This window comes from Arachis hypogaea, chromosome 6 (assembly GCF_003086295.3).
Source record: "Arachis hypogaea cultivar Tifrunner chromosome 6, arahy.Tifrunner.gnm2.J5K5, whole genome shotgun sequence".
Classification (NCBI taxonomy): domain Eukaryota; kingdom Viridiplantae; phylum Streptophyta; class Magnoliopsida; order Fabales; family Fabaceae; genus Arachis; species Arachis hypogaea.
In genome coordinates, this window is record NC_092041.1 from 1,341,028 (window position 1) to 1,354,949 (window position 13,922).

The window sequence follows — 13,922 nt, forward strand, 5'->3', positions numbered from 1 at the left end:
TCATATATTACTATCTAATTTAATAATCAAATGTGTCACATGACACTCTCTTATTAAAATTGAAAGAAAATATTTTTCTCCAATATTAATAAACTCTCTTCCTAAATTCTCTCATCTACCTCTCTCCATTTTTCTATTTCTCTCTATCATGTTCACTCTATATATAATTTATATTTTATATTAGTAATTTGACAAATCAAAATATGTCATCCGATATTTTTTATTACAATTAAAATAATTTTTTTTTAAATTAACAAACTCTCACTCTCATTTTTCATCTTTATCTTTCTCTCTCTTTTCTCTCTTTCTCTATTTTTTCTACCTTTTTATTCTACAAAAAATAAAATTAACAAAATAATATAATTCAAATAAAAAATTAGACTTTTTTGTATAAAAATAATAACAAAAGATTTTGTTATTTGATTTTTTATCTACAGAGACCTTGGTTTTCTTAGCCAGAAATTTTTGTAAATTTATAACTTTTTTTTGTAAAAATAGTTTGATTTTATAAATCTTTTGTGCCATGTATAATCTATACTGTCAGAACAAAATGGACTGTAATTTTAAAAAATTTATATTTCCATAATGTTATTACGAGTAAAAATACTAGTTCAATAAAAATGTTTCTTTCACATTTTTAAACCTATTTATTCCTAAAATATTTTAAATCAAACTTACATGGTTAGTCCATCTTTTTCAGATTCAGCGATCTCTGTTCTTGATTTGTTAGGGATTTATATTGTTTTGCATCGTTATATGTGATTGAATGTCAGAATTGAATTTGCCATGGGAAGATGGAGTGCTTAATTTTGGAGCGCTTTACATTCTTTTTTTAGGGTTTAAGTGAGTTCTGATTTTTCTGTGGTTGATGGCAGAGTTTGCAAGAAAGGGCTGAATCAGTTGATGTAGGAGGAGGAAGTTCGCCCGGTGTTCCTCACAATTTAGGGTCTTATCTTCAGCAACAGGGATTAGACCCTCCTTCAAGCTACCCTGTTCCCGAAGCTGGACTAGTTTCTATGGATGACTTGACTTTTTCTTCCGGTCTCCAACACATGTCAGCTGAAGAGAAGAAAGAGCTTCTTGTAGTTGCACGAAACAGTCTTGAATTGCTATCTAGCATAATAAATTCTGAGGCAGAGCCCAAAACCTTGAAGGTCTAATTCCTATCTAGTATAATAAATTGGTGTTTTGTTCACTACATCATGGTGATTTTGTATGTTCTATATGTTTGTGAAGATCGAAATTCCGATTCAGTTACTTGCTTTTAAATGCAAGGACATGGATCAAATGGAGATAGGTTGTAGATAGAAAATGATTTGTTCCCCCCCATGTAATCCAGTTTGTGGGATAACATTTTGTTGATAGAATTTACAATTTATCGTTCCTTCGCAGGAAGATTTAACTCTCAGTTTGCTGGACAAGTGCAAGCACTCACTTTCTATCATGAAGGAAATTGCGGAAAGCACCACAGATGATGAAGAGACACTTTTTGAGGCTTTGTATCTTAATGATGAGCTGCAGCAGATAGTTTCCAAGTACGAGGAGTTGGAGGCTGCTCAACGGCCTGTGGCACAAGAGACTCCAAATGCTGACACTGCAAAGCATGATGCGGAAGCTGTTCAAAATCCTATTGAACTTCCTAAAAAATTTGAAGAGGATGAGTCCGAAGAGTTCGAAGCTGCTCAGGAACTTGAAAGAAAGCTTCCCAAAAAGTCCAACGGTGTTGAAGCCAATGCAACCAATGGGGATGGTCATCATGTTGAAACCACAATACTAGATAAGGCAGATGAGAAGGGCAACGCCGAATCTAGCCTCAAGAGCAATAGAGAGTGAGTAAAGTAAAAGGTGGCATGTTTCTTCTAACATCATGTTTTATCTATGTTCATAAGTCATAACCTATGTAATCACCAAGGCTATTAACTTGGTGGTTTCTTGACTTCCTATATGTATCTAGTAGGAATTTCACCAAGAGATTATGATATTTAATCCTTGTAAGATCATGCTAGTTTCTCATGATGTTGATATCCTTCGTCTCTTTCTCTTAGATGTTAAGTTACATATGCCCTCATGTTGCAAGCAGGCAAATGAAATTCAATAATAGTAGTAATACATGAACTATTTATACATTTTTCTTATAAAGAGAAGAATGAGATATAGGTCATCGGAAAAGAAGAGAATAGCCTGGGAGAGGAAGGAGAGGAAAGGGATAAGTTAAAAAACCCACTGTCCACTAATTTTTCTGCTCTTGTCATATTTGTCATACATGACTCTGATTTGAACATTCAAGTTTAAGAGGCCTTAAATGGTTCTACCACATAAAAACTTCCAAGTTCTATGAAAGATTTAACCGGAAATCTTAATGAAAAAACGCAAATGAACAGTATCAGGGAATCCATGAATTGCGCAGAAGGCCAGAAGCTACGGATTGGTTTAACCATTTTCATTTACAATTAAAAGTTTAAAACTGAAAATACATAGAACCATGTAGTCGTGATGTATAATAGAAAACGTTTTCAATGAAAGTTAGAGTGTGATTGATTTGTCCATTTTTATTTTTATTTTTCACTTTTGGAAAAATGAAAAAGAAGTTTAAAAGTATGTTTTATTGTCTATTATTGAAAATATTTTCTCTCAAAATGTTTTAAAGAAGACTAATGAAAATGAAAACAATGTTTTTACGTTTTCAACATTTTCAGATTTTTCAGGTTAAATTATTTGGAAATATTTTCAATTGAAAACAAAATACTTTATTGCTTTGTCACCAAAAAAAAAATACTTTATTGCTTTGTCCCAAAAGGTAATGGGTTTTTTTATATTTAAATTAAATAAATTTAATATTTATCAAAATATATGATTTATAGAGTGTTTACTAATTTAAATACGTGTTTACATTTGGGGTACCGAGCACAAAAAATTAATTCGATGACTCAGTACCTGAGATATACAACAGTATTTGAAAATAAATAAATCGATTTGTATTGGATATATACAAATTGCACATTTGTTCAAGAAACAGTAAGTATTAGTCAAATTTATTATTTTTGGCCATTATTTTTTATAGTTTAATAATTCATCAACATATTTTTTTGAGATAAAGAAGTTTAACATAATAAAATGAAATAAAAAGTATAAAACAACCAATTCAAAAGAACAAGCATAAAAAAAACTTAAAAAGCCAAAATTAAAGCAATTGATTTTATAATCATCTTTAAAATTGTTATCAACAACTATTGTACTTAACTCCAAACCATTCTTTGTATCTTATAAATAACCTATTAATAATAACTGGAACACCTGATTCTTGACCTCCGAATATTCGATTATTTTTCTCCATTCATGTATTTCAGATGATAGCAAAAAAACCAATCAACTACCTCTTACGCTCTTCTTTCTTTATATTCACTTCTATTCCGCTTTCAAAATATTGTTTGATCCATAATCTATTATAGGTATAAAACCACACCTGGTAAGTAAACTCCCAGTTAATAAACAATAATTAAATTTTATTCGCCCTGTGGCATTTCTCGGTTGTGATATAGAAGCAAAACGAAAGGAAGAAGGTAGCTAGGAAGAAAAACAGTGGAATAGCATTGTGTGGTCCCTGGCTGTTTCCTCCATTATATTGCAATTAAAGATCAATGATTACTGCCTGCATGCAGAGACTACAACCTTGCCTCCATGCCCCAATAATCGTGCTTCATGAGGTGTAACACAGGAAGGCTACCATAGCCATGCATGCTGAAGAGTGTCCCAAATGCTCTCCGACGTGTCCCTTCCTTCACCCTCCTCCTGCCGCTATAAATCACCTCGCTTCTCATTCTCCTCTTCACAACCACAACAATAACAATCATAGCAGCCATGGCTAAGCTTCTTGCGCTTTCTGTTTGCTTTTGCTTTCTAGTTCTGGGAGCTAGCAGCGTCACCTTCAGGCAGCAGGGGGAGGAGAATGAGTGCCAGTTCCAGCGCCTCAATGCCCAGAGACCCGACAACCGCATTGAGTCTGAAGGCGGTTACATTGAGACTTGGAACCCCAACAACCAGGAGTTCCAGTGCGCCGGCGTCGCCCTCTCTCGCTTCGTCCTCCGCCGCAACGCCCTTCGAAGGCCTTTCTACTCCAATGCTCCCCAGGAGATCTTCATCTACCAAGGTCCTTACTCTGTCATTTAAATTTAAACTATTTTCTTAAAAGTAATAACAAAAAAAAGTTATAGGTTCACTTTAAAATTACACGTAAACAATGACTATCTTTAACAACATGAATAACCACCAACTAAATAAAAATATATTATACTCTAATTTAATATTACTAATTTAAATTTACTATTTTAATCATATTAATTCACATTGTCCACACATTGTTAAAAAAATGTTATTGATTATCTATACTTTTCCAATAACTTTTTAGTCTAATCTATATTAAACTCTAGAGTTTAAACTTGATATCTTAGATTATAAAAGGTTTAGAGAATCAAGCAAGGCCTAGTCAATTAGAGCTAATTAATTAAAAAAATAGATTTATTATAAAATAATAATAATAATAATAATAATAATAATAATAATAATAATAATTTTTTATTATCTAATTTTTTGAATTTTAAAATTAAAAATAAAAAAAAATTGATTAAGTTGGCTTATATTCTAGTTGGTTTCTATACTTTTTTATGTAGAATTTAAAAAATATACATTTTATTTGTAACAAATAAATGATTTGTTGGATTAGGATAATATATAAAGAAAATATTTAGAAGATAATAAAAATCAGCTAAAATAGCTCAATTTTTTTATTCTGCACTTGTTAATTATTGTTAAAGTAAATAAGTAATTCTAGATGTATATATAACAGATGTTACATTATGAATAAAATAATTTGAGGTTATTTTTTTCTAGTATTATTCAATGCATATCTGTAAATTTTGTGTTGGTGTATTATGAAAAACAGGGAGTGGTTATTTTGGGTTGATATTCCCTGGTTGTCCTGGCACATTTGAAGAGCCAATTCAGGGATCTGAACAATTCCAAAGCCAAAGGCCACTGGACACTCACCAAAAGGTTCACAGCTTCAGAGAGGGTGATCTCATCGCTGTTCCCCACGGCGTTGCTTTCTGGATCTACAACGACCAAGACAGTGATGTTGTTGCCATTTCTGTTTTACACACCAACAGCCTCCACAACCAACTTGACCAATTCCCCAGGGTATGTATTCAGATAAACAAATGGTATCACATTTTTTTAGTGCTTGTTTGCACGTTATTATTTTGATGAAAAAAAAAAATTATTTTTTAGCGTATTTGGTAAATTTCTAATAGTAAAAGTAAAAGTACTAGAAAAATTAGAAAAACATCTTTTTTGAGAAGTTATAATTTACATCTTTTTAAAAAAAATATTTTTTTAAAAAAAAAAGATATTTTTCATGTAATAAATAAATAAAAAATACTTTTATATTGTTATATCCAAACATAATTATAAATAAAAAAATCTTTTTGCACGAGATACCAAATATAAAATTACTTTTACTTTTTTCATAAAATCTTTTAAAAAAAGATAACTAAAAACAATCTTTTCTTATAAACTCACAAAACAAGCCCTTAATATGTTTTACATCAATGGTATTTAAAAAGACAAAGATGCATTAACCATTTTACGAAGTATGTGTCCAGATAACCCAAAATTCCGATAATTTGCTCTTGGTCTTCCGGTCAAAAAACAACGTCGATGAAGACGTGTAGGTGCACTATTACGCGGTAGTGATTCTAACTTTCCATGAATTTCCCATTTTTGACTTAACCACGTAACTTTGCTTATTTCTTTTAAACTTATGACCACAAGTATACAGCGTTCAAGTTTGCTTTAATCACGTTCTGCAAATGTTGTGAATCCTGTTATCACTCTTTTTCTGTGATAAATCATACAATGATAATATTTATAAATAGATATACTAATTCACAACAACTAACAATAAATAACAGAGGTTCAATTTAGCTGGAAAGCAAGAGCAAGAATTCCTAAGATACCAGCAAGAACAAGAAAACGAAGGCGGCAACGTCTTTAGCGGCTTCTCAACAGAATTCCTCTTACATGGCTTCCAAGTGAACGAGGACATAGTGAAGAACCTAAGAGGAGAAAACGAAAGCGAGGAGCAAGGAGCCATTGTGACAGTAAAGAGAGGCCTTAGCATCTTAGTTCCAGCAGAGAGGAGGCAGAGCTACCAACAACCTGGAAACTTCAACAACGGCATTGAAGAAACCATTTGCACTGCAAGTGTTAAGATGAACATTGGCAAATCCACATCTGCTGATATCTACAACCCTCAAGCTGGTAGCGTCAGAACTGTAAACGAACTCGACCTCCCAATCCTCAATCGACTCGGACTCAGCGCCGAGTATGGATCCATTCATCGGGTACGTACTATGTACTGCTCTCTTTCTTCTAACTTCTGCATTTTAGACAGAGACAAAAATGTTATTTATACGTTAAAATTAATTATTATATATTTTATATTTTAATATATATTTTATATTAATGACTAATTTTAATAATTAATTTTTGATATATATCTATTATGATTGAAATATATAAGAAGAGATCTATTTTCATTTTTGAAGATTAGAGTATAGAAAAACTACAAATATTTATTCAATATATAGTTTACAAAAAACAAAGTTAATTTGATCCTCAAAATAATTATGTTAGTTGTATACTAAAATCAACAATTAAAATAAATTATTATGTTAGAATACACATTCAAATACAAAATAAAAAAAATAAATTATATATAATTTATAGGATTATGTTAAGTGCATACTAAAATCAGCCACCAGTAGTATAAAATATATATTGAAATATAAATACACATTAAAAATAAATTAAATTACACATATATCTATATACAAATAATACATTGGTGAATAATTTTTATAGCTGATTTTAATATTTATATATAAATATACAATTAATTTTAGTGTACAACAAATATTTTTGTAATTTAATTAAATAATATTATTTAAATTTTAAAGGCTGGTCAAAAACTGAATTTTGTTATACAATTAGTATTTTCCATCCCTTAAATTGAGTTATGAATTATATAATCGTGAGTGAGATGAATCCTTTTGTAACAGAGTCATCATTTAACAACTACCAATTGATTCAATTTATTGTTATATTTTGCACATGTATTTTTTTTAGACCATTTTGATTATTAACCATACAAATATTTGTTTATCATATGCATTTTTAATTATATAAACATTCATAAGATTAAAATGGTGTAAAATTGGAATGTGTGGTGAACGCAGGATGCAATGTTTGTTCCTCACTACAACATGAACGCAAACAGCATAATATATGCATTGCAGGGAGGAGCTCATGTCCAAGTGGTGGACTGCAATGGCAATAGAGTGTTCGACGAGGAGCTTCAAGAGGGTCAATCGCTGGTGGTGCCACAGAACTTCGCCGTGGCTGCAAAGTCACAGAGCGAGCACTTCTTGTACGTCGCATTCAAGACAAACTCAAGGGCCAGCATATCCAACCTTGCCGGCAAAAATTCCTACATGTGGAACTTGCCGGAAGATGTGGTTGCAAATTCATATGGCCTACAATATGAGCAAGCAAGGCAACTCAAGAACAATAACCCCTTCACGTTCTTGGTTCCACCTCAAGACTCTCAGATGATCAGGACTGTGGCTTAGGGTTGCACTTCATGCATGCATCACATGCATGTATGTATGTATGTATGTATGTGTGTGTTATATGTCCACCCACTTTTTGCCACAACTGAATAAATAACGTAGTTTTGTAATAATGAATAAGATATGAGAGAATATATATATATATATATATATATACACACAAAGGGGCTTGGATGGCCTTTTTGTTGGTGAAAACTCATATGTAGTCGACTTCACGTGAAGTTGATAGCTGGGAGCCGTTAACAAAAAATGTAGTCAAATCAGTCATCAACTTCACATGAAGTCAACTACACATGAGTTTCCATCCTTTTTGTTTAACATGTGAAATTGAGATGTAACATAAAATGAGTAGTGCACCTTTTTTAATCCTGAGTTAACCTTGTGCAGCAAGTGCTTGAATAATAGAGAAGTTTTGGTGCAGTAATTTAAGATTCTCTTTCCAAATTTCAGTGTTGAATTTCTTTTACAGATAATTGTGTATATATATGTGGAAAATCATATTCTGGGAAATTTGTGAATAGGAATTGGAGAAATAGATTGAAAAGAAGAGAAGAGAAGAGTTGAGAGTTTTTCTTATTAAATAACAGAGTGGTGAAATCTTACTAGTGAATAGTGTGGTTGAACTTTACATACTACCCTCTTAATTTATCTCAATCACCTGCTTAAATAACAAACTGCAACTAACTATCGCTCACTTCATGACATCTAACAACTTTCTCTAACCAACTCTCGGCTAACTTAATTGACTTTTGGTTTAAGTTAGCTATACTAAGTTGACGACTTATTAATCAACTAAATTACAAAGCCTGTTAATATTACACAGCTAGAATCCAAGTTTAGCCGCAACATATATACTAGAAGAATAAACACATAATCATTGGTCTCTAAAAGATTTTAAATTGAACACTTTAATAATAAATTTTTATCGATTTAGAAATCCTGTAAAATTTATTTTATGAAACGGATTTGTCTTTTTATTATTTTAAAAAGAATTAATTTATGTTATAAGAATATTTTTTAGGAGTTAATTTTTATCAAACGAGTAATATTAAGAAATGAACACTATAGTAATCAATTTCATCTAATATTATAATAGATTATCAAATATATCCAGGAATTTGATGGAAGACGAATGGGCGATGGGATTCAGGAGACTATTTGCACTGCAATTGTTAAGAAGAACCTTCGAGGATTGACAACCGAATTCAGCTACAACCCTCAAGCTGGTATCCTTAGAAATGTGAACGATCTCAGACGAGGAGCTTCAAGAGGGTCACGTGCTGGTGCGAGAATTTCGAATACGTGGCATTCAAGACATACACTTCTTGCCACAATTGAATAATTTAGTTTCCTAATAATTAATAGGGAATAATAATACAAAACGGCTTTCCTTTTAAAATAAAAAGGAAAAAGGTTTGGTGCCGTTTTGTTTACAATTTAGATGGAATGTGCAACGAGCAACAATACACATTTCTTTCTACCTGGGTTTTTAACCAACAACATTGCACAACGTGAATAATAGGATTAAAAGAATAAATTTAATCTTAAATTTAATTAATAGTATTAAATTAGAGTATAGCATTTTTTAGTTAAAATGGATTAATTTCAAAGCTTATTATTTATGTTGTTCAAATAAATTATTGGTTACCTAACATTATCCTTTTATGCACCGTTTCATTATTTCAAATTAGTTGTAGGGTTATGAAAAATTGAATTTATTTTGTCTATTTTGCCAAAAAAAAAATCAAAAGTTTTAAAAATAAGAATATTTAAAATTTAATTAAAAGAATCTTTCAAAATTTTCATAAAAATTTATTTTAGGCAATGCGAGAGAATTGGTCTCTACACCAAAAACTTGGCATCTAAAATGTAAAAATTGGATTTATGTAGTTAAGTCATCAATGATCATAAGCAAGGGTATATGTACCATATATGCATGCATTTTAAAACTGAATTGTCACGATTTTATAGTGCTTGACTAGAAATCCTAGCAAATGGACTTTCGGAGTTAAATCAAACAAAATGTGGCATATTGTGTTGTTGATATTCTTTTCAAGTTTGTTTTATCAAAAAAAGGAAAAAAGAAAGACGAATCTGGCTGCGTTAAATCATCCGTTCTTTTATTCATGTTTTTCCCGCAAAAGGTTTTCTCCAGATCGATGCACATACATTACATTCCGATCTTATAGCTTAAACAAAAAGGCATGAATGCCCTTTTGTATTCTTATTGACACTACAAAATTAAAACTACATTATTCTCGGTCGTTATTAATATGTATTATTCAGTAGTTGTGGCAAAAAGTATGTATGTAGTGGATAACACACATACATGTCACGCTTGTTTTCAAGCCACAGCCCTGAGAGACTGTTGAGACGGTGGAACGAAGAACTTGAAGGGGTTGTTGTTCTTAAGCTGCCTTGCCTGCTCCCTTGGGAGGCCATATGAATTTGCAACCACCTCCTCCGGCAAGTTATCTATGATGGAGTTTTCACCGGCGAGGTTGGCTATGCTGGGCCTTGAGTCTGTCTTGAATGCCACGTATTCAAAGTTGTCGCTCTGGGACTTTCCAGCGACGGCGAAGTTCTGTGGCACCACAAGCACGTGACCCTCTTGAAGCTCCTCGTCGTACACTCTGTTGCCGTTGCTGTCCACGACTTGCACGTGAGCCCGTCCCCTCAATGCATATATGATGCTGTGTGCGTTGGTGTTGTAGTGAGGGACAAACAATGCATTCTGCAATCACATTTCAATATGTAAATAAATGTCTAGTATATATTGGTAAAAAAAGAGATCGATAGAAAAAGAGAAAGTACAAACCCTGTAGAGATTTCCATATTCAGCACTAAGTCCAAGCCACCTAAGGATTAGAAGGTTGAGATCGTTGGCAGTTTTGAGTGAACCAGCTTGAGGATTGTAGATGTCAGGGGATCTGTTTCTACCAATGTTCTTTTTAACACTTGCTGTGCAGATCGTCTCTTCAATACCATTCCCCCTGCCTCTGCTTCCCCTGCCACGCCTTCTATCCTCTTCATCGTATTCATATTCATCTTCATCGTATTCCTCTTCTTCGTCGGCACCTCTCTTTCTATCTGGGCTCAAGATTCTGAGGCCTCCCTTCACTGTCACAATGGCTCCCTCTTCCTCACTCTCGTTCTCGCCTCTTAGATTTTGCACTATCTGTCTGTCGTCAACCTGGAAGGCTTGTGCCAGGAACTCCGGCGTGAAGCCGCTGAAGATGTTTCCACCTTCATTTTCTTCTTCTTGTCCTGCTCGTTCTCTGCGGCTGTGCTGTCCTCGAGGGCTAAATTCACGCTCTTCTTGTCTAGGCTGACTTTGCGGGCTGTATGGGCTATATGGTAAGCTTCTTCGTCTGCTTTGTTGCTGGTATCTTAAGAACTCTTGCTCGTGGTTTCCAGCCAAATTGAATCTCTGTTATGTATTATTAAATGTTGCATGCTTTAGTGATGACAAGTTCTAAGAAATGACTCAATATTCATGATATATATGCAGATGCCAAAAATAAGGAATATATATACCCTGGGGAACTGATCAAGCTGGTTGTCGTTGTTGTTGGTGTCAGTAAGAGAAACAGCAACAACATCAGTGTCATGGTCGTTGTACATCCAGAGAGCAACACCGGTGGGAACTGCAATGAGATCACCCTCATCGAAACGGCGCACTTTCTGGTGACTATCCTGTTGTTGCTGTTGGCTTTGGTCTTCTCCTTCAAAACGTCTTGGTGCTCTTTGCGACTGATGCCGGCGACCTTGTTGTGCAGGCTCTTCATATGTGCTAGGACAACCAGGGAATATCAACCCAAAGTATCCCCTTCCTGTATGTCATCATTCAAAATGAAATTTAACCAGGAAAAATATAGGTAGAAAATAAAAATATTTCACAATGTGAATAATAGATATATTTGATGTTCATTTCACTACGTGTATAAATGATTATTTTAATATTAAAATTTAAATAGTTAATTTGAAAATAATGTGTGTTTTTATTTGATTAATAGTTGTTCAAGATGGTCATTGCTTACCTAGCACTTCCCATTTAACAAAGATCATGGGAAAAAAAGAGGAGTATTAAAAAGTCAATAAATTTTATAATTTATAATTATTAATTAACTATTATTAATATTTTTAATGGTATAAAATTTCATAAAATGATATGAAATTACTCATTCTTTTTTTTTAGTTAAATACTGATCAAATTTTAATAAAAGAGTGGGTCTCTAATAAACTTTTTTTTTTAAATTTATCTACCAAAATCCTTTCATATATTAAATTCAGATACATTAATTTTTTATATATATTTTATATTTTACATGTATAAACTAAATCTACCATATTAACTATTATATTTATATAAAAATAAATGTATTATTTAACACATTTTCAATATATATTTTATGTTTTACATGTCTAAAAATACATGACTTAACATAGTTGCTTTTTTCATGTCAAACGAAAATTCTTATAATATCTTAGTAACTTGAATGAGTGTACAAAATTATTTTTTCGGTCAAATAAAGAATAATTGACAATAATAATATGAGAAAGGAGTAATAACCTTGCTGGATGAAGATCTCCTGGGGAGCATTGGAGTAGAAAGGCCTCCGAAGGGCGTTGCGGCGGAGGACTAAGCGCGAGAGGGCGACGCCGGCGCATTCGAACTCCTGGTTGTTTGGGTTCCAAGTCTCAATGTAACCGCCCTCCGATTCAAGGCGGTTGTCAGGCCTCTGCGCATTGAGGCGCTGGAACTGGCACGCATTCTCCTCCGGCTGCTGCCTGAAGGAGATGCTGCTAGCTCCCAGAACTAGAAAGCAAAAGCAAACAGAAAGCGCCAGAAGCTTCGCCATGGCTGCTATTATTGTTATTGCTGCGGTTGTGATGAAGAGAAGAATGAGAAGCAAGTAATTTATAGGGACGAGAGGAGGTGAAGGAAGGGACACGTAGTAGAGTATTTGTGACACTCTTCAGCATGCATGGCTATGGCACCCTTTCTGCGTTACACCTCACAAAGCATCTCTATAAGATCATCATAAGCATGCATCTCAGGATTTCTGCACAAAGGGGACCACGCATGCACGGCTTCAGTTATTTTCTTTTCTTGCTGATGCCTAATTTTCCGCTTAGATGCATTGTTTAATGCAATGGAATACTCTGTTTTTCTGCAGCACCTGATGGGGCGCGTTACTAATAGTTTGAGTAGAAAGAATCGAATGCAAATTGAATTTAGGAACACCACACAACGATATGGGTTTAGGCTTGCCCATTGCCACAATTGAATCATTAGAGTACTAGAATAATTGAGTAATTTTTTTTTTTTTTTGGTGACTAAATAATTGAGTAATTTAAATAAGAATAATGTTAGATAATTATTTTTTTAATTAATATTAATTAATTTTTTAAAATTTTTTTATTTATTTTAGATTTTATAAATTTTTAATCTCATATCTTAAGTTATAAATATTAAATCTTAAAATTAATTAATGCTAGTTAATCAAAAAGCTAATTATTTATACTTTTTCTCAGTAGAACCACATAATTATTGTGCCTATCTATTTAGCTACCAATTCCACTATTATTAATTAGGTCTAGTGTTAAATAATGCTTCTGATTTTTCATTTATCTATTTTCTCTTATTTTCTCTTATTTTATCATGTTTACTTGAATAAATAAACTATACACAAAACATGAGATATTTGGTATAAAAAAATAAAAAATATTAAGTATACATTAAAATTAGTTATTAAAATTAATTATTATATATATTATTTAATTTATTTTTAATATATATTTATGTTAATAATTTATTTTCATGCACACCTAATATGATTAAAAAAAATTATCCTAAATTTAGTTAAAAGTGTTTATTATTGTAAATTTACAAATCTTGTTAGTTGATACAACTATTGAAAGATTAAATTTTGACTAAAACAGTAAACTTGAAATTTTGTTTGAATTAATGAAGTTTATTATTCTACTTTTAGTATTATTCATATCAAAAATATTATTTGTATATAAAAATCAATCACTAAAATCAAACATCATATATTTTTATATAAATATATATGTAGTTTAATTTATTTTTAATATATATTTTGTATTTATATATATATTACACTAATAACAAATTTTATTATTTAATTTTAGTATACACCTAATAAATTACATTAATATTATTTTAAATTACAGTCATCATATATTATTAGGTGTAATTAAAAAAATATT

General features: G+C 32.0%; 3 protein-coding genes across 3 annotated transcripts; 2 read left to right on the top strand and 1 right to left on the bottom strand.

Moving 5' to 3' along the window:
- The first annotated feature begins 674 nt into the window (after window positions 1-674).
- LOC112695205 (TOM1-like protein 2) lies at window positions 675-2,022 on the top strand. Its single transcript, XM_025747461.2, has 3 exons — window positions 675-681; window positions 876-1,154; window positions 1,393-2,022. Exons 1-3 carry the CDS (start codon window positions 679-681, stop codon window positions 1,831-1,833), a joined length of 723 nt encoding a protein of 240 aa, XP_025603246.1. The 5' UTR covers window positions 675-678; the 3' UTR covers window positions 1,834-2,022.
- Window positions 2,023-3,815: 1,793 nt separating this feature from the next.
- LOC112695204 (arachin Ahy-3-like) lies at window positions 3,816-8,109 on the top strand. The gene is made up of 4 exons (XM_025747460.3): window positions 3,816-4,147; window positions 4,940-5,193; window positions 5,967-6,398; window positions 7,293-8,109. The coding sequence occupies exons 1-4, from the start codon at window positions 3,859-3,861 to the stop codon at window positions 7,683-7,685; spliced, it is 1,368 nt and encodes a 455-aa protein (XP_025603245.1). The 5' UTR covers window positions 3,816-3,858; the 3' UTR covers window positions 7,686-8,109.
- A 1,675-nt stretch (window positions 8,110-9,784) lies between these two features.
- LOC112695201 (arachin Ahy-3-like) lies at window positions 9,785-12,585 on the bottom strand. Its single transcript, XM_025747457.2, has 4 exons — window positions 12,259-12,585; window positions 11,223-11,518; window positions 10,504-11,115; window positions 9,785-10,419 (listed from the first exon to the last, which is right to left on the bottom strand). Exons 1-4 carry the CDS (start codon window positions 12,545-12,547, stop codon window positions 10,030-10,032), a joined length of 1,587 nt encoding a protein of 528 aa, XP_025603242.1. The 5' UTR covers window positions 12,548-12,585; the 3' UTR covers window positions 9,785-10,029.
- Window positions 12,586-13,922: the final 1,337 nt, after the last annotated feature.

What these genes read in the sequence shown, in the direction of transcription:
- LOC112695205 (XM_025747461.2), top strand. An exon ending in CAGAGCCCAAAACCTTGAAG is followed by an intron (nt 1,155 to 1,392) that starts GTCTAATTCCTA and finishes GTTCCTTCGCAG; the next exon opens with GAAGATTTAACTCTCAGTTT.
- LOC112695204 (XM_025747460.3), top strand. Translation starts at nt 3,859, where the DNA reads ATGGCTAAGCTTCTTGCGCTTTCTGTTTGCTTTTGCTTTCTAGTTCTG. An exon ending in GGAGATCTTCATCTACCAAG is followed by an intron (nt 4,148 to 4,939) that starts GTCCTTACTCTG and finishes TATGAAAAACAG; the next exon opens with GGAGTGGTTATTTTGGGTTG. An exon ending in AGTATGGATCCATTCATCGG is followed by an intron (nt 6,399 to 7,292) that starts GTACGTACTATG and finishes TGGTGAACGCAG; the next exon opens with GATGCAATGTTTGTTCCTCA.
- LOC112695201 (XM_025747457.2), bottom strand. Translation starts at nt 12,547, where the DNA reads ATGGCGAAGCTTCTGGCGCTTTCTGTTTGCTTTTGCTTTCTAGTTCTG. An exon ending in AGCTTGATCAGTTCCCCAGG is followed by an intron (nt 11,116 to 11,222) that starts GTATATATATTC and finishes AATACATAACAG; the next exon opens with AGATTCAATTTGGCTGGAAA. An exon ending in AATATGGAAATCTCTACAGG is followed by an intron (nt 10,420 to 10,503) that starts GTTTGTACTTTC and finishes ATGTGATTGCAG; the next exon opens with AATGCATTGTTTGTCCCTCA.